The sequence below is a fragment of the Quercus lobata genome, chromosome 8 (assembly GCF_001633185.2).
Source record: "Quercus lobata isolate SW786 chromosome 8, ValleyOak3.0 Primary Assembly, whole genome shotgun sequence".
Taxonomy (NCBI): domain Eukaryota; kingdom Viridiplantae; phylum Streptophyta; class Magnoliopsida; order Fagales; family Fagaceae; genus Quercus; species Quercus lobata.
The window spans coordinates 41,007,074-41,027,475 of record NC_044911.1 but is presented as its reverse complement, the minus strand read 5'-3'; the positions used below and the strand labels follow the sequence as shown (position 1 = coordinate 41,027,475).

The following is a 20,402-nucleotide window of genomic DNA, read 5'->3' as shown; positions in this document are numbered from 1 at the left end:
CCTTCATCCTTCATTATCACAGTTTAACAATATCCTTGGTAAAACTCACTTTAAAAAAAAAAAAGAACTTAGAATTGCTTTTTATTTGATAGCAGAGAAATAGAAGATACAAAAAGACAATAGATGTCAAGAAAAACATACTTAATTCAAACTAATAAAGGAAAAAGCTCAAAAGCGTGCACTAGATTAGGTTAAATGTTCAGTTATATACAATTTAAAGATTTTAATTAATTTGAAATAAATAAAATATATATCCTCCCTTTTTTTTTCTTTTTTTTTCTGTACAGCATCTATCGATAGATTGGGAAGTTAAAATAAATAAATAAAATAAATAAAAATGTAGTTGAAGCCCAAAAGATAGACACAAGTATCAAAGAGAGACAAAGCATTTTTCAATTTTTGGAAGAGACTCTGGTATTAAATGCTTCAAACAAAAAATATGACCATCAAAATTCAATGAATTCATTAAACTAAACCTAACATATATCTACATTTTCACTAGAAGAGTATGAATTCACTTTGGTACCACAAAAGAATTGAATAATAAATTTTTAGGATGTATGCCATATTAAATGCACAAAGCTAGAAGAGGATTAACAAATTGAAATTATAGGTTTATAGCTCACGTGGAATTGTAGGGATAGAGTTCCAATTTTGCTTTCAAAGAGCACACTTTACATGCCAGGAAAATGTAGCAATTACAACATGCATGTACAATACCATATCTGTACATTGGCTCCCCATACCAAAATACAACACAAAACCTATTTTGATTTATTTCATAAAGAACTTATGATTCTTGAACATCAAAGCAAATGTGAATTTTCATTCACAAGTAGAGAGACAATGCACATATAACAGGTTAGCATAAATTCAACCAAGATTTAGTATGGAGTATCAAAATTATCCATAAGCCAAAGTTTCTAAAGGAGTTGCCTTCATAGATACATAAATTTATAAAGAGAAATAATTCTAAGACAATCCAAGAACAGAGTCAAGAACATAAACCAACACAAGGGAGAATGGATAAAGTGTGTATGCCACCGCACACATCCAAGGGGGGAAGGTGGTCCGAAAACTAGCAAGAAGACCAATCGCAATGCATACAATCACAATGGTCAGCATTTCAATTGAGAAATACCACTCCAAATTGCGAATGTATATGAGGCTTAAGAAGATCGACAAGCCAATGATGTTATTCACAGTCACTAATCGATAAATCTGCAGCAAAAAATAATTGAAAACCATTAATTACGAAAGCCAAATTATAAAATATTTAGTTCAAATACCTTGTCTTAAAAGGAGAAAGAGTAAAAGCAGAGACTAAAAGATCTCCATATGTGTATATGCATGCATACATTTGCTAAAGTAATGAAAAATAGCATCGGTTATTACTTAAATGCAATTAAAACAAGACTAAATTGTAACTAGACCATAATATTATGACTTAACTGCAATTAAAACAAGAATAAATTGTAACTAGACCATAATGTGTTAGTTAATGTTTTCTGTAGCATTATATGTGCATCTACGTGTGCCTATGTGTTTCTGAGAGGGAGAGACGGGCTTGTGTTAGATTTCAAATATAGAATGAAGTTTGATCAAATTTTAGATTTTGCTTTCTCTTACTGATTAATCTCGTCTTATTGTTTGTTTGTTTTAATAATGACTTTCACAACCAAAAAACATGGTACCATTACCTACTTTGTTAGTTTCAAGTTAAAAGTTCTTTACAAAAAAGCTTCTACAACTAAAACAAAATATGTATAGCTACACACAAGAATTGCTCTAGAAATGCGAACCTCAGAAAATGTTAATTTTCCAACAATGCTTGGTTTCTCTCTGCTAACAAGAAATAGAGCCAACACAACATCACTACATCCAGCAAAAGGCAGAATGATGAATGAGATAAAGAAAGAGGGAATTCTTGTGGCAATGGCGAAGTTATCAACAACGTCCACGAGGGGATCAGCAAAAAAAGATGCAACAAGAATTCCAAGAAGCAGCATCAATATTGTTTTACAGACAACCCATTTAAGATTTCCAATGACTTGCATATTCCCATAACTCTGCTGCCCAACAAAGTATGATTTTGTTAGTGTTATAATGTGTGGTTGGTATACATTTTGGTCCACTCAATATGATATGAAGGACAGAAGGAAAATATAAAATGAAATATACCTGAGGAAAGCTATGTTTAAATCTTATTGGGCGGGGGCGATGATGACTGAATTTGGAATTTCCAACGCTCTTCCCAGCTAAATCACTTTGTTCCCCAAGTAAATGTTGATTCTCATTTCTATGCTGCATATAAGAATTTTGAAAATATTGTAATACTTAAAACAAGACACGTTATTATATATACACAACTGGGAGAGAAGGGGGAAAAACATACTGGATGCAATTTGTGTTTAAACCTTATTGGCTTGGGACGATGATGAGTGAGATAAACATTCTGTAGACTATGATGATTGTCACGCATATCTGAAGGCTTAGTCTCATCCAACCATTTTGGAAAATGTATGAGAAACCTATCCATGCTAATACGAGATTCTTCAGATGCATCAAAATCTCTCAAAATACTTTCCACAGCAGCATCAATATCAAGATGTCGTTTAAGATTTATTCCTAAAAGAAGTACTTTCAACTCCATCGGTGAGAGGTATCCATCATCATTAGTATCAATCTTCTTAAATAACCTATAATTAAATACAAAACAATGTATTCACTATCGTTTCAATAGTTAAGAGTTCAATAATAGTTAAGAGTTCACCCAAGAGTTTGTTGCATGTTTAAGTTTGGGTGTTGGCTCACTTAGGAAAGTAAATTATCTTTATTTATATTACTCCTCTGGGTATGATTTATTCTAATTGCATTTTGAAAAAGAATTTGGTATGGAGTCAGATGATTGTTTATGCTAGATAAAGAAGTTTATTTGTTCTTTTGAAATACCATTTACTAGGAGCATACCTTATTTGGTTGTACCTTATTTAGGTAAACAAGAGAGTAAATACAGTAGCAATGTCTTGTAAAGATGAGTATATTTGTTTAAGTAAAAAATCTTTTGTCTCCGTTATGATTTTAGAAGGTAAATTTTGCCTAACTCCCTCTTGATTTATGCTCGATTTCTTTGCGCTTTTGGTATGCTACTATATATGTAAAGTTCATGAAAACTCATTAACATATCTCAAGGTGCTAGATAAATAAGGTGATCAACACAAAAAAATAAAAAATAAAATAAAATAAAGAGATTTAAGAGTAGAGGAAAGAACAAACTTTATAAAGGCAGCTGTGTCTGGTTCGCCATTTTCTTTATAAAATATTCGTGTTGCGTTGCTTTTTGAATGTTTATTTGACAATTCATGCTTTTGATTTGCGTAGTCCAATTTTCTCTTCTGAATCCAAGGATAAAAAATCTGCATCAATGTTTCCAAATGGAGATGCTGGCATTAGTATAGAAAACGAGCAGGAAAAATTTACGCCATATTCTACAATGGATGAAAAAATTTGGCAATTGATTAATAAAAGATACTTCAATAGCTAGCAAATAAGAACCACTAGTAAATTCAAGTAATTAAACGACTACCTGATAGACTCCATAGGAAATCAATAAAGAAAATGAGACAATGACTGAAATCAATAAAGCATAGCGACTCTGAGATGTTTTTTCAAACGCTTGTGGTAATAAGACTACCATGATTGGGATAACAGATATAACCATGATCCTTGCAGCATAGGTGGTTTGGATATCAGTATTGACAACTGACCCTACAAAATTGAAGAAACATGCATTATATTGTGAAACATATCATCCATACCACAAGCATACTCATTGACAACAAATTTGTTACTAATATTTAGTATATAAGTTCCATTAAAGTGGAGAAATGAAAGTCGGCTTTTTTAGTGTAAACTTTAGTTCTAAATCGCATTAAAGGACCAAGTTAAGCCAAATGTACATATTTATCTTCACCAATTCCGTGCCATATTTGGATGATATGTTCAAAATTTTCCTAGATTGGGAATATTTTATTCCCAACAATAGATTTTTATATCATATATAATTGCAAAAGGTAATTGCTTTGTTCACGCATCATACAAATAACAAACTAGTGAACATGAGAGAATTCATAGATAAACTCAGTATTTAGATTTATTATTTGTATGTAAATATTTATCATACTTATGGATAACTTTAAACATTTTTCTCATTCTATTCTTTTTGGTAACTACTGATTACATTGAAAAGATGAAACAAGAAAACTCATGGGGTATAGGAAAATTATGGTAACTACTGATAACAAAACAGTGTCTGTAGATTACTCTTGGGGTAAAGGAAAATTGTGGCAGGGAGTTTAATTAACTTCATATAGGTATTGGAAAGAATATTGCTTTAGCATGATAAATAGCACTCTTAAGACAAAGGACTTATGATTATCATTATGAATTTTTTTTTCCCTTCATGATTATGCTCTATATATTAATGCCAAGGTTTCACCACTTTCCCGTAATGATTGGCCGCGTTAAGCAAGGTGTGATGATTTACTTCAAACAGATGTTTTACTAGCTTAATTTGTACATATACTGATTCTAGACATGTCCTTTCAGTAAAGCAGTATTTTGTTTTGCCTAAAACTTAGGGAGCAATAAAAGCTAGATTACCAACATTGCTGGAACCTAATTAGATTTTTCAGAGTTTAAGAACCAGGAAAAAAAAAACCCTGGGGTTTTAATCATGTAGTATCAATTTTGTATTATGGACACCTGAGATTTAAGAATTGTCCAAATTGACCACATCTCAATTTCGATATCTATAATTGTCATGAAATGGTCATATGTTCTGCAAAAATCATCTATATATATATATATATATATATATAGAGTAAAGTGGTTACGTGCACACCACGTGACCAATTTCTATTAGTTATGGTCAATGGAGGTGAAGAGGTTAATTTAGACCATTTTAACACTTCTGGGTTAATAATACAAAATTGATAGCACATGGGTCAATTTGAAACTGAACCAAACCCTAAGAGTTTTTTTTTTTTTTTTTTTTTTGCCGGGGGTGGGGTGGGGGGGGGGGGTTGAGGGGATGTTAATGTGGTTTGGTCAATTACACGCCTACTTCTATTTTTAAACACCATCCAAAATCCACTATAAAATGGAATTGATTACAATCAAGTAACTAATTCTTACAAACTAAATCAATAGATTCTCACAAATAACACTCACATCCTTTGCCAAACATAAATACACTCAAAACTCTTAAAAACACAAATGAACTCAAATCACGTTACACCCAAACAAACCCTCAATATGTTTGAAATTTTGAAAAATTATTTTGTTATTTTGAGGTGTCAATTGGTAGCCAAGTTTACACAATAGTGATCTTCTTTGGGTTATGGAAGGAAAGACAAAACCTTTGGTTTTAGTCTACTGAGGCCAAAAGAGTGCTTGTGTGGCTCTGACTCATGAGGTGTAAAACAAACTAGAGAATTCATGCAAGTACAAGTAGAGAGATAGAGAGACTATAATACTATAGATAGAGGGTTGGGGTTTAAGTTATATTTGGTGTAATTCTAAGTAATGTTACATCACCTAATACCTTATTATTGAATTTATATTTTGGAAATCTCACCGTTGGATTACATATTCTATATATTCTTAACATACATGTCAATTTTCATGTCAATTGGATGTTATTTACAATTCAATCCATAAACTCATCTTTTATGCATTATTTATCCAATTGGGTAAATTAGTAAATAACACATTACTTTGGGGGGTTAATAATACTTTCTTATTTATAATGGCTCTCTTAAAGAAAAAGAAAAAAAAAACTAGGTTCATAACCTCCTATTAATATTTTGACCCATTAAAAGTGAATTTCACACTTCCTCAAGGATCACAAAGAGAAGAAGAGTGAATATGGATTTATTGATTGGTGCCAAAATTGATCAAATCCACCCTTACGTAAGAAGTCTTTCCAAACATCTCTAAACTTCTCAACAATATAGACTACGTTTTGAAAATTTGGAGATTTTGCGTGATTGGGATGATCTAAGCCAATTATGTCCGTATAACTTAATTAAAAATAAATAAATAAATAAGGGAACATTTTGTAAGTATGATTTAATTTAGATATTAAATATGGTCACTGATTTGGAATAACTGTTCAATTGTTTGGTTGTATTTTTGTTACGATGAATATATATATATTTTTAGTAAAAGATCCATAATAGTTATTTCCCTAAATGAGGAATAACAATGTCTTCTTAAGATCTGTAAGAGCTCTTTTTAACATATTTAATATCCATGAAGACAAAAGACATAGTGTTATGAATTAGATCTAGAATATAATTTGTTGGGTTATAGATTGACCACAGTTAATTAATTCAATTACCCAAGTTAATTAATAAATCAAATTACATGCAAATCAAGTAGAGGCACAATCAAATCACTAAACTAAAAAGAATGCAACTGAAATTAATTTTGACATGGCGATTTGATCACAATGGAAAAAATCTTTGGAGACAAAAACCCCATGGGTAAATTTCAAGTCATCACTCCTAAAGAATCCACTAATAAAGAATCAAACGGTTACAAGTATAAGAAATCTTATCCCAACTGAACTATCCCAAAATAACTACCTGCAGTAGAATCTACTGACCTATACTAGTATCAACTCCAATAACCAATTGGATTTGTTCTTGTAAAGACTTCTCCTTTACATGGATCCTAGGATGTGACTAACAGCACAACAACAATTGGTTGTTATTGTTTGACAGAGTTCTTCAATTCACGCTTATAGATTGACCACAGTTAATTAATTCAATTACCCAAGTTAATTAATAAATCAAATTACATGCAAATCAAGTAGAGGCACAATCAAATCACTAAACTAAAAAGAATGCAACTGAAATTAATTTTGACATGGCGATTTGATCACGATGGAAAAAATCTTTGTAGACAAAAACCCCATGGGTAAATTTCAAGTCATCACTCCTAAAGAATCCACTAATAAAGAATCAAGCGGTTACAAATATAAGGAATCTTATCCCAACTGAACTATCCCAAAATAACTACCTACAGTAGAATCTACTGACCTATACTAGTATCAACTCCAATAACCAATTGGACTTGTTCTTGTAAAGACTTCTCCTTTACATGGATCCTAGGATGTGACTAACAGCACAACAACAGTTGGTTGTTATTGTTTGACAGAGTTCTTCAATTCACGCTTAAAGATTTGGAAGAAGCTTGGTACAAAAACCTAAGGCGCACAAAAAGTCGCAACAACTCTTGTAAAACGTGTATCTATGTATGTCTTTTTGTGTGTATGATGATGGCTGTAAAATATAGCTTTTATATGTTGTGAAACCCTAGTGCATGACCTAGGAAAGCCTTGTCATTATGAGCCTAGTCGTTTTTGCTTAGATCTCGCTCCTAAACATAAGGGATAGAGGGAAGGTGGCCGAGCCTATCATATCAAAAGGGTTGTAGAAAGAGAACCCGGCCACCAATTTCATTCGACGTTCCGGGGCAGGGGCCTGCCTGATTTGACCGACTTTTGTATAACAAGAAGGTGAGCTGATCGGGGCAACGCCCATAAAGCTCTAGCGGAAAGGGAAGGCCTACTGAGCCGTATGCCCATGGGTGCAGGATTCTTTAAAAAGGCATGGTCTGACTCAGAGACTTGGGACCTTGGCTTAGCAATGAATGAAGGGGAGCTCTTTGAGCTTTCTCCGCCAGCGGCTTATGTAGTGGTCAGCCTTATAAAGCTCGCTAAGCTTCCCTCCCCCTTTCCTTATTAAATGAAGTGGAAAGTCTTCACAGCATCATAAGGAGGACCCCCCCCCCCCCTATTTCAAGGTAAAAAAATGGTACGATACATAGGAGGCTGGTCTTTCTCAACGCGGTGTATAGCATGAAAAACCTTTTAATACAAGATAGAGCCATTCACATGAAAGAAGAGAAGAAAGGATTGATTCTCTTCTTTCTCTTTCCCCCTTAAGAAAGAGAAAGAGGGTCCTATGGAGGGAGGGGATTTCCCAAGGATCTAAAACCCAAATCCCTTTTGGGGGCCAAATACCTTCGATCTCTACTGCAGGTGCCAAAGAAGAATGAGAAGAAGCCCAAAAAAAAGCAAAAAGGAACATAACCTCCAATATCGGCCTTCCCACCAGAGGAAAAGGCCTATGAGTGGTCGGCCTTTTGAATGCCTCTTTCCTTACTTTTCTGAGAAGCCCCTTACGACTATAATATAAAGGACAAGGGGCTATTCACCTTTGGAAACTTAGCTACTTAAGTACTACTCAATACTAACAAGGCGAATAAGGCTCCCAAGCTGGGACGTCTAGCAGAATGCTTGGCCTCCTGCGCTAGTATCCAGTATTTGATTAAGAAAAAACCTTATGTCTCCAATAAATACCACTTATTGAACACAAAATAATCTTCTTGAATGCATTAGAACCTAAGATTCCATTACAAGTAACGTGCATTTTGTCTCGGGATATGCCAATTACAAATATGACACTTACATAATTCTTATTATGTTTAATTGTGTTGATATGTAAACTCTACACGACCTTGAATCACTTGATAAGTTATTCTTTTATTTTATACTCATTTGAGATTTGCTTACCTCATAGTTTATTGATTGCATTACTATCATTTATCATTGTTTTGATTTTTTTTTTTTTTTTTACTTGATAGAAATTCTATTATAATCTAATCTAAGTGTATCTGTGTGTGAAGCTCTTTTCTAGAGACTTGAACCCCGACCCTTGCCCCCCACACCCCACAAACACTTATACTTGTGGAGTGACCATTGCACCAAAGGTGTGTGGTGGTCGTTGTTTTGAATTGATACAGTTTATAATTGATAATTCTTTCTACAAAATTTTATTAACTTACCTAGTTACCTTCTTTGTCTTGTTCAATGGTGTGTGACTATCTACTTACTAGGTTGTGTAACTCACTATATTATTATAAAAATTTTCAGATTAGTTGCTTGAGGTCGTAGTCATAACAGATTATTAGGATGCGATCGTTCTTGCTTTCAAGTGAGCTAATGTTAAGATTTCAAGCAAACATTTATGTTTGGAGAATTTCATGTATTATGGTTGTAATATTATCTTGGGAGAAGTTCTATCAAGACTTATTTAAGGTTTTTGGTTATGCATAATCTTTGAGTTTAGATGACATGGTTATTTGACATCGATTTATTATGTCATTTAGAGATGGTTTAACATTTCGATGAATAGGGATTAACAATTTTGGAAGTGGTACATTAGGTCTCAGCTCATAAATAGTACATCTAAGTTCTTGGTGAATGGAGTCTAAGACTCAGGTTACTTTGCAGAACTTTTGGCAGAAGCCATGGAACTAGGTCATTTTAGAAAAGGTTGTTGAGAAGCTTGGAAATAGACACTAACAAGATTATATATCAGGTTACTATAATCAATTTAGTTAACTGCCAGGTATTGAAAACATGCTTGAACATTTTCCCTCAATTCATTGAAAAAAAGCTGGCATATCTTCAAAGAAAACTTGCACGCACGCCCACACACATTTTCATACACAGCCTTGCTATGCGAAGTATGAGAAAATACCAGTAAAGCTAAAGCGTTTTGTATTTGTTGAATCTGCAGACTCTTCAAGGTCGTGCCTGCTAAATAAAACAGAGGATCCCCAAAGTAATGTTAGAAGATTAACAGCTGTTCCAGCCAGCAAGCCCATTCCAATGGAGAGCTGACTTTGAGCAGTTTCCTTGGTCTCGGATAGTCCAGATGCTAAAAATACATAAGAAAGTTCATTAGCATTAATGAATCTTCATTTATTGCAGATCACTGTAACAGGTACTTAATAATGGTTACGTGATAAATTCACCTTTCTGAAACAACAAATTGATTTAGATAACAAGATTTAACATAAAAACAACCATAAATCTGAAGTTTCCAAGTGCCTCGACTCAAGTTGTTTCTATTTTAAACAAATTCAGTCAAGGCATTTAACAGGTATTACCCTACCCCCTACCCGACCCCCCAGATTTAGTACCAGGAAATACCCATACCCTATACCCAAATCCTCTAATGGGTCGGGTAAAATCCGTGACTACCAGGTGGGTACCCACCTCCTAACGGGTTGTTGCCATCCCGAAATGGATGGAATTTGCCTTTTGTAGGAACATTAGTAGTTCAGTACTTTAAGATAAAAAGTCTCTGGCTTAGGAACAAACGGATCTATAATCATTCAAACAAAAATCGAATCATAATAATGTTACAGTTAGAACTTAGAATGACATTTAACACATGGACTTTATGGTTTGGAAATTGGAACCGCACCCCCGTCCCTTGCTGACCTTTAATCTTTGAAGATGTAAAGAATTGAAGGACAAACAATAATGCCCATACAAGCAATGTAGCACGCAGAAAGTGCCGGTTTCAAATAATTCTAACAAAGAATAAAAGCAAGTCAGACTTACCAAGGATGATAATAGCATTAGGAAGTGAGCTGAATATGAGCAAGGAGAGACCACCAATGATGCCCGAACCAAGAATTTCAAGCAAAATCTCACTTCCATCAGTCAAAATCTTAGCAGCCCAGAAAATGCAATAAATATATACAAGAATTAGAAAGCCATTTCCTAGGACAGTGTTGGTGCATGGCATAACACCATAGGTTTGTTCACAACCATCCGATGGAATCAAAGGGTTATCATGAAATGTTGGCAGCTGAACGCGTTGAACTTCATGAGGAACCTTCCCTAAGGACTTAATGTTTGTGATGGGTTCGCTCCAGCAGGGATAGGCTAGTGTAATAAGGAGGAAGAGCATGGCTAGGAGGACAAATCTAAGCTTCTTTGCCATGTTAAAGTTTGGAAAATGCTTCGGTAGTGTCGAAGTATGCAAGCAGGAACAAATAAAGACAGCAGAAAGACCTCTGAAGGGTGAAAGTCAAGTTGAAGTCAACTATATTTATTTTCCAATAAAATAATATAAACATGATTTAAGCATCCCTTGTTACCAAAATAAAATTACATGTTTATCTCATCTATTAATTCTTTGGCGGGGTGGACCCTGAGAACCACATTATTTGTCCACGTCGAATCCCAATTGTCCTCATGTATCCTATCTATTTTCTCACGCTCTAAAGTCTGAATCTCCTTTAGACTTTTACAATATCACACCTCCTCTCGCCAAAGAACAACTCTCTCTCTCTCTCTCTCTCTAAGATGGCTGCAGCAGAGACATTTGTATTCAACATAGCACAAAAAGTGCTGGAGAAATTGGGATCCCTGGCTTTCCAAGAAGCTCGCTTGATATAGGTTGCTGAAAGTGATCTCGGAAGATTTGAAAAAACCCTCTCCACCATCAAAGCTGTGTTGTTGGATGCAGAAGAGCAGCAGGTTCATAACCAGGAGCTGACCGTCTGGCTTGGGCAGCTCAAAGAAGTGCTTTATGATGCTCAAGATGTCCTTGATGAATTCGAGGGTGAAGCACTGCGGAGGCAAGTGGTGGAAATGCAGGGGAGCACCACCAGGAAGGTACGCCGTTTCTTTTCTTCCTCTAATTCACTTGTATTCCGAACAAAGATGGCTCACAAAGTCAAAGGAATTAGAGCACGTTTAGATGAGATTGCAGCCGATAGGGCTAAGTTTCATCTCTCTTCACGGTCGGATGATAGGCATGTGGTGCGTGGAAGGGAGATGAGTTACTCCTTTGTCCAGCCTTCAGATGTGATAGGAAGAGACCAAGACAAAGAAAAAATTGTGGAGCATCTAATGGATCCTAGTGATGGTCAATCCATCTCTGCTGTTCCTGTAGTTGGGATTGGAGGTCTTGGCAAGACTGCGTTAGCTAAACTGGTGTTTAATGATGAAAGAGTGATAGAGCATTTTGAGTTAAAGTGTTGGGTGTGCGTGTCTGACGAATTCGTTTTAAAACAACTACTGGTTAAAATTATCAAATCAATAACTAGTGAAAATCGTAGCGATTTGGATGAAGAGCAGTTGCAAGTGCTACTTCGAAATAATTTGGATGGCAAGAAATTCTTTCTTGTCTTGGACGACGTATGGAACGAGGACAGGGGAAAATGGATTGAGTTGAGGAATTTGTTGATGGGGGGTGCCAATGGAAGTAAGATTCTTGTGACTACACGCAGCGCAACAATTGCTTCCATGATGGGCACCATGTCCGCATACAACTTGGAAGGTCTTTTACAGCAAGAGTGTCTGTCCCTATTTATAAAATGGGCATTTGATGAAGGAAAAGAGAGGCAGCACACAAACCTCGTGGAAATTGGGGATACGATTGTGAAGAAATGCAAAGGGGTTCCCTTGGCAGTGAAATCATTAGGAAGCCTACTATATTCAAAGCTTGATGAACGTGATTGGCTATTTGTAAGAGATAATGAAATGTGGAAATTGAACAGAAAAGAAGGGGATATTTTGTCGGTCTTGCAATTAAGTTACAATCAGATGCCATCTTACTTGAAACAATGTTTTGCACTTCTTTCACTTCTTCCGAAAGATTATAATTTCAATACTTTTGATTTAATTCCATATTGGATGGCAAATGGGCTTCTTCAAGCACCAAATGAAAATCAACAGCTAGAAGATATTGGCAACCAATATATAGATGAGCTCTATTCAAGATGTTTCCTTGAAGATTATATTAATTTAGGTTTCATGCGAACATTCAAAATACATGATATTGCACATGACCTAGCACTATCATCAGCCCAAAGTGAGTGCTTAATTATTAGTTGTCAGATCCAAAATATCTCTGAAAAGATTTGGCATTTGTCATATACTGACAATACTTGGCAGAATGAAAATGTTTTAAAATGTTTACAAAAATCAAAGAGTTTACGAACCATTCTTTTTACGGTGGAAGGAGTTGGACCTTCTACTAAATCCTTTGTTGATTTATGTCTCTCAAAATTTAGATACCTGCGAGTTCTAGATTTAAGTGACTCAAGTTTTGAGGTGTTACCCAGCTCCATTGGTACCATGAAGCATTTAAGGCTATTGGATTTGACTAACAATTGTAGAATTCATAAACTCCCAAACTCCATTTGCAAGCTTCAAAATTTGCAAACTTTAAAACTCCATGGATGTGAAAAAATAGAAGAATTACAAAAAGATATAAGATACCTGATCAAACTCAGAACCTTTTCAATGACAACCAAACAGAAGTGTCTACCTAGGTGCTCTAATTCCCTACGAGCTTTGGGATTATTTAATTGTGGCAATCTAGAATCTTTGGTTGAAACAATGCAAGTCTGTACAAGCCTTCGGTTCTTGCTTATTGTCAATTGTGGGGGTCTGATCTCTTTGCATCCTACCCTAAAACTCCTTACCACGTTAGAGGCTTTGGGAATTGAGAATTGTGAAAAGCTTGATCTGATTGAAATGGAAGACAATCAAGACGATTTCCCAACGAGCCTTCGAGTATTACGCTTTACTGGATTACCACAGTTGGTGGCTATGCCCGATTGGATTAAACGCTTTGCAAAATCTTTACAAATCCTTGATATTCAGAGTTGTCCTAACTTGACAGCATTGCCAGAGTGGTTGGTGAATCTTGAATCGCTTAGACAACTTGCAGTTTTGAATTGCCACAAATTGTCTTGTCTATCGAAGGGGAAGCTTTGTCTCCCAGCTCTAAGATCTTTTAGAATTGCAGAATGTCCCGAATTAATTAGAAGATGCCAACCGGAAATCGGAGAAGATTGGCACAAGATTGCTCATGCCTCAGAAATTTATCTCGACTACAAGCGGATTAAATAAGCTGATAATTAGGTATGGAGTAATCGCTCTCCCTCTCTTTTATTTATTCTTTCTTCCAAGAGTTTAACATTTATAAAATATTATTCTATCTTTGGTTGTGTGATCATTGCAAATCAATATGTACATTAATACATATAAATAAGCATTATATGTCTACCGTACATTAATTAGGTCAAAGTTAGAATTCTTGTTATGTTAATTAGATGTTGAAATTGGAAGTATTAATGGACTAATGGAGATATTCTTGATTTGATAAATTGCCTAATCTGTACAAGTGCTCTTAATTGATGGAGATACTTATAGACTATATTATAGAGGAATTGTACAAGTGCTCTTTTCTATCCTCTAATAAGGGTCTATTTGGTTGGAGGGGTTGAAAAGTGAGAGGATAGAAAATGGGAAAGGGATAGAAAATTGTGAGAATAGAAGTGATTTAATTTTCTTTTATATATGTTTGGTTTGGAGGATGGAAAATCGAGAGATGGAAGATGAAGTTGGTATAAATTTACAATTATATCTCTATTAAATAAAACAAAAAGTACTTATCAAAAAAATAAAACAAAAAGTAATACTCCTACATTTTTTTAATTAAAATTTCTTTTATGGACACTTCAATTAATATGTATAAATATGTGCGTGTGTGTATATATATTTTTTAAAGTCCATAAGCCAAAAGATCCAAAACAGATGAGAAAACAAATGGTGGGAAAAAAAAAAAAAAAAAAAAAAAAAAAAAAAAAAAACAAATGAGAGTTTAAGAAATTGATAAAAGCAAAAAGAAGAAAAAGACAAAAAGTGAATTGTGTGAGTGTGTCTAATATGTATGCATTACATTTATTTTTATTATATAGTTATTTGTGTGAATTGTGATGTGTGTAGATGTGTGCATGTACTGTATAAATATAATATAAATTTATATAATTTAATAATTATGAAATAAAGATGATTTGTTCAATGTATGTGCATTGTTATCATATTATAATAATCTTTTGTTATAAAGTTAAAGATTCAAGAAAAAAAAAATAGTAAAGCTAGTGATTGTTCAAGTATTTGATTGGTTAAGTAGACACTTAGTGCCCGTTTGGATTCAAATTATTGTGGCGTCTGCGTTTTTGTTCTGCGGTTTTCTTTTCTTTTCTTTTTTTTCTTTTTTTTTTTGGTTCAGCCCGCATTTGTTGACTTTTGCACAGTGAACAGTGCACCCGTGCACTGTTCACGGACCCACAAATTCCACTTTTCAGCAACTTTTTCATTAAAAATGGGTCTCACAGCACTATTCACACATTTAAAAATTATTTTGCTACAGTATTTTCAGTTTCAGTTTTCAGTTTCAGCAAAAATAAGCTCAATCCAAACGGACCCTTAATGTATTATTTATATATGGATGAGTGTGACTATGTGAGTCAATAATTAAAACAGTGTTAGTATGTTGAGTTTTGTCATTTATTTTAAAATATTTTTATAAAAAATAATGACAAATAGATAATGACAACCGCATAAAGTAAAAATATTATTCAAACTTATCAAAATAAAATGGTAACTGTAAGGACTCAATTTAGTTCCCAAGCCCAAAGGATGGATGGATTTAGGCCCAAATAGCTCAATACAATGAATTTGTAAAGAGTGGGTTGGAAAATTAAGTCCTAATAAGTTAAAACAACAATTAAAGTGGATCTGGATGACAAGGAAACAAGATAAAATGGTTTTTTTCCAAGGAAAGTTGTCATCGGCACAATCCGAGGAGATTAATTCTAGTCCCTGATATTTGTTAGCGGTTTAGCTTCAACCCACTTGGTGAAATAATCTGTGCTGACCAGCAGTCATCTTTTATTCCTTACTGTCTTAAGGAAAGACCTTACAATATCCAAGCCCCATTAAGTAAATGGCCAAGGGTTGGACAAAGGATTAAAGACACCTCTCAATTGATGAATGTTTGGGGCAAATCTTTGGCATTGGATGCATTTCTTCACATACTCTTTTACCTCCCTTTGCATATTTGGCCACCAATATTCCTAAGTGAGGGCCCTGTGAGATAAGGATCTGCCTCTTATATGGTTTCCACAAATCCCTTTATGTAATTCCTCTAGAAGTAGTTCTACTACCTCAGTGTGTATGCATAGCAAATATGGTCCAGAAAAGGAGCGCTTGTACAATTTTTGGTCCTCGGACTTCCCCTCGGGCAGGATATCTTCCTTAAGGAATAGTACAATAGAGTCTATCCAGTTAAGTCCCACCCTTATTTGATGAATACAAATAATCTCTCTCTTTATCTCAGCAGGTTTACACAAGTCTTCAACAAGGATAACCCAAGGTAAGCTCTGCACCGAGGATGTTGTGAGAGTGGCTAGAGAATCAGCATGGCTATTTCCGCTTTTGGGATTTGCAACAAACTGAAAGACTCAAACCTTGATTGCAAGTGCCTAACCTGACTTAAGTATATTTGCATTCTCACATCTCTGGCCTTTAACTCTCCCTTCATTTGGCCTATAACCAGTCTTGAATCTAAAAATACTTCCATTGTCCTTCTTCCCATTTTCTAAACTATAGCCATTCCAACTAGTAAAGCCTCATACTTGGCCTCATTGTTTGTGGCCAAGAATCCCAATCTTAAGGATTTCTCAATAGTGATCTTCTCAGGAGATATTAAAACTAGCCCCACTTCAGATCCTCTTTGATTTGCTACACCGTCAATGTACACTTTCGAGGATAAAGGCTCTTACAAGGAGACCATGCCAACTAATTTTCCATCCATGTGTTGCCTCTCAACTTTCTCTCCCAATGAGGGTTCAATAAACTTAACCACCAAATCTGCGAGAACCTGGCCCTTGATAGATGTGCGAGGCATGTATTTGATATCAAAAGCCCCTAGGATCATACCCCATTTGCAATCCTACCCGTGTAATCAGCACTCCGAAGTAAGGATCTGAGCGAAAGTTGGGTTAAGACAACAACTGTGTAAGATTGGAAGTAGTGGGGGAGCTTACGCGTAGTATGCACCACTGCCAAAATGGCTTTTTACAGTGGTAGGTAACGAACCTCGGCCTCATGTAGTGACTTACTCACATAATAAACTGGCATTTGCACACCACTATTGACCTATATCAACATTAAACTCACCGCATGGGAGACCACAGTAATATAAGTAAACAACACCTCATCCACCTCAGGCCTGGACATAATGGGTGGCCGAGAAAGGTATTCCTTCAACTGTTAGAAGGTTAGGATGCACTCCTCAGTCCATTCAAATCTCTTCCACTTATTTAATAACTGGAAGAAATGCCTATACTTGTTTGCTAACTGAGAAATGAATCAATTTAGAGTAGCAGTCATCCCTGTCAACTTCTGGACCTCTTTGGGATTCTGAGGTGGCTGCAAATTGTTAATTGCCTTAATTTAGTCAGGATTGACTTCAATTCCATGGTGAGTGACCATGTACCCCAAGAACTTCCCTGAACCAACATCAAAAGAGCACTTAGAAGCATTAAGTCGCAACTTGTGTCTCCTCAAGATTTCAAAGATATTCCCGAGGTCGTTGATATGCTCAGATTCTAGCTTACTCTTTACCACCATATCATCTATATAAATCTCAATGTTTTTCCTAACTGTGGCTCAAACATCCTGGTCATCATTCTCTGATAGGTTGACCCTGCATTCTTTAACCTAAAAGGCATCATCTTGTAATGGTAATTTCCAGTAGGAGTAACAAAAGCTGTCTTCTCTTCATCATCCAAAGCTAAATGTATCTGATAGTATCCTTGAAAGGCATCTAAGAAACTCATTCGAGGGTGGCCTACAGTTGCATCTATTAATTAGTCTATCTAAGGCATGGGAAAAGGGTCTTTAGGGCAAGCTTTGTTCAGGTCTGTGAAATCCACACATACTCGTCACTTCCCACTTTTTTTCTTCACCACCATCGTATTGGCTAACCACTCAGGATAGAACACTTCTTTAATAGCCCCAGCCTGCTTAAGCTTGCTCATCTCCTCTTTGACAGCATTTGAATGCTCTTTAGATGAACGCCGAGGTAATTGCTTCCTAGGAATGACAACTGGGTTGACATTTAAATAATGGCAAATGAAATTTGGGTCCACGCCTAGAGCTTCGTAAGGACTCCAAGCGAACAAATCAATATTCCTTTTGAGAAATAGCACCAACTCTCCCTTCTCTTGAGAAGGCAACTGAGCTCCAATCTGAAAGAACTTCTCTGGATCACCATCTATAACAATTTCCTCTAACTTATCACATTTTGCCCCTTTTGGCACCGCATCTAGGGATAACACCCGAATCCTTGATTGCTACAAGCCCCTATCAGTAGAGGCCGAGGACTCGACTCCAGGCTAATGCATAATTGCAGCCACCAAGCACTGCCTAGCCATGAACTAGCTCCTAACTAGCTCCTTAATATGATCCCCGGATGGATATTTCACTTTCAAGTGCAGGGTGGAAGAAACAGCCCCCAAAGCATGGAGCCAGGGTTTTGCCACGATGGCAATATAGGGAGAATAGGCATCCACCAAGATAAAATCCACCTTTACCACCTCTAAACCTGCTTGGATAGGTAGTTTATTCTGGCCCCTTGGAATAACAACCTTCCCATCAAAGCCTACCAAAGGTGAATCATAATCTGTCAAATCCTCAAATATCAAGTTTAAACCTTTGTATAAATCAGGGTACATAATCTCTACCCCACTGCCTTGATCCACCAACACCCTCTTCACATCATACCCTCTTATCCTAAGGGTGACTACCAAAGCATCATCATGTGGCTTGATGAGAATGCAAATTGTCATATTTTTCTCTCTTAATGTTTAGTCTTTTAAATTTATTTGGTGCCTAAATTTACTCATTATTCTTATATTTTAATTTAGGATGCAAATGGAGGCATGAAGTACAAAATGTAGCTAATTGGGCGATTCTGGACAACTTTGACATTGCTTCGTAATCTGGGCATAACTCTCTCATCCAAGCTCCGATTGAGATGATTCAAGATGCTATGGAATGCCAAAACAAAGCTCTACAACTTTCATGTTTTGAGTTTTTAGAGATACGGGCTGCATCAAGGTCGAAATCGGGCTTGAAGTTGCTACATCTACACTGCTGACGTCTTGGAATGTTCCTTTGTCTGCAATTCTAATACGCAGATCTGATGGGGTTTATTTTCAGAAGCTTCTAGATCTGGTGCACGAAATTTCCAGCTAAAAAACACCACTTTCCTTGTTATATTAGGATTTTTTTTTTAAATATTTTTCCTTAATTAGTTAGATTTGTATATTATTATTGAGAATATTTTTAGGAGATTTTGTAGGCTTGGGAAAGGGGAAATTAACGTGTAAAAGGGGGAGAAGAAATCAGAATTGGACACACACGCCTCTCTCTCCCCTCTTCTCTGATTTTTTTTCCTTTGAGTTTTCATCATGGCCCTACTTGGCTAAACTTTTATACTTGGTCGAAGAAAACTGAAGCCTGGGAATCAATAAAACTATGAGATCTAATTTGTTTTTATTGTTCAATTTATGCTTTGAATATCAGATGTTCTTCTATGCCTATTTTCATGATTGTCTCGTTTAATTACTAGGAGACCTACTAGTTTATTGTTCATTGCAATCTACTGCTAGGTTAGATATCAAATCCGAAATTGTTTGATCTCTCTAACTTGTGAAGCAACCAAGATTTAATGATTTGCTATGTCAGAAATTATTAGATCTTAAGAAGAATGCTCGACTAAATTAAATGCAACCGCTTGTATTTGTGTTGTTTAGTTTCATCGATCTCTCTAATTCTTAAGGCTGCTACTAGATTAAACCTTTAGCGCTTGTCTTGAGTTGTTTAGTAGTTAGGGTTTATTAGATCGCTTGTTTTCTAATTAACTACGACTAAGGAGAGAGAGGAATATTGTTTCGATGGTGAATATTCAAAGTGTGAATTGATATATACTTGCATTGATGATCACTTGTAAAATTCCGATGGTGGATGTTAACTTAGACCAAGGTTTGTTCTTTTAATTAATTTCGATACTTTAATTTGAATTATTCCTTAGTTGTTTTTTTTTTCTTCTTAAAATTGTTTTCATTATACTCAACCCCCCTTCCTTGTTCACGTAGCATAAAACTAGGCTAGATACTCTCTATGGGAACGATCCTTACTGGCATTACTACATATATTTTTAGGAGTATAGGTTTTATTTTTGGTTGCCTGCAACAGCACACCAAATTTTGGCGCCATTGTCGGGGAGTGATTCTAGTTGATTTTTTTTGCTTCTTGTGAACCTTATTTCATTCTTGAAATTTTCAACCAAAAAAAAAAAAAAAATCGTTAGTTTTTTATAGTTACGATTTTGGCAGAATTCTGATTGCGAATTAGGCCTTGATAGTATAGTTTTCTGAAGGTAAACGACGTTCTGAGCAAGCCTAGTTGATCCTTTGGATTACTAGCCCCACCCTTTCGAGGCTAGATTCCACTGTTTTCTAGGGTTTCTAGGCGTTTTTTGTGTTTTAGCGTAGAATTTTGATTTATTTTCATTACTCTAGATTTTTGGTTTATTAGAGTTTCCTTGATTGTTTATGATTGTAAGTCGATTTTCTAATCAAGGTGATTTACAGTATGATCT

General features: G+C 35.4%; 2 protein-coding genes across 8 annotated transcripts in view; one reads left to right on the top strand and one right to left on the bottom strand.

Annotated features, from left to right (window-relative positions):
• Positions 1 to 751: 751 nt before the first annotated feature.
• On the bottom strand, positions 752 to 10,977 carry LOC115954562 (sodium/calcium exchanger NCL-like). 6 transcript variants are annotated; one of them, XM_031072440.1, is made up of 8 exons: positions 10,487 to 10,976; positions 9,615 to 9,794; positions 3,584 to 3,768; positions 3,277 to 3,416; positions 2,396 to 2,699; positions 2,182 to 2,304; positions 1,803 to 2,072; positions 752 to 1,221 (listed from the first exon to the last, which is right to left on the bottom strand). In XM_031072440.1, exons 1-8 carry the CDS (start codon positions 10,869 to 10,871, stop codon positions 973 to 975), a joined length of 1,836 nt encoding a protein of 611 aa, XP_030928300.1. In that variant the 5' UTR covers positions 10,872 to 10,976; the 3' UTR covers positions 752 to 972. The 6 variants fall into 6 exon arrangements, with proteins under 6 accessions (XP_030928300.1, XP_030928302.1, XP_030928301.1 ...); XM_031072442.1 differs by having other exon boundaries at positions 1,803 to 2,069; XM_031072441.1 differs by having other exon boundaries at positions 3,587 to 3,768.
• A 193-nt stretch (positions 10,978 to 11,170) lies between these two features.
• The window catches only part of LOC115957964 (putative disease resistance protein RGA3), a 9,589-nt gene continuing 357 nt past the window's right edge, over positions 11,171 to 20,402 (top strand). Inside the window, exons 1-2 of one of the 2 annotated variants that reach the window (XM_031076323.1) lie at positions 11,171 to 13,807; positions 18,664 to 19,034. In XM_031076323.1, coding sequence (XP_030932183.1) covers positions 11,525 to 13,795 — 2,271 coding nt within the window. In that variant the 5' untranslated portion in view covers positions 11,171 to 11,524 and the 3' untranslated portion in view covers positions 13,796 to 13,807; positions 18,664 to 19,034. Of the gene's footprint in view, positions 13,808 to 18,663; positions 19,035 to 20,402 lie in introns of those variants that run through there. The other variant, XM_031076324.1, reaches the window with a different exon arrangement.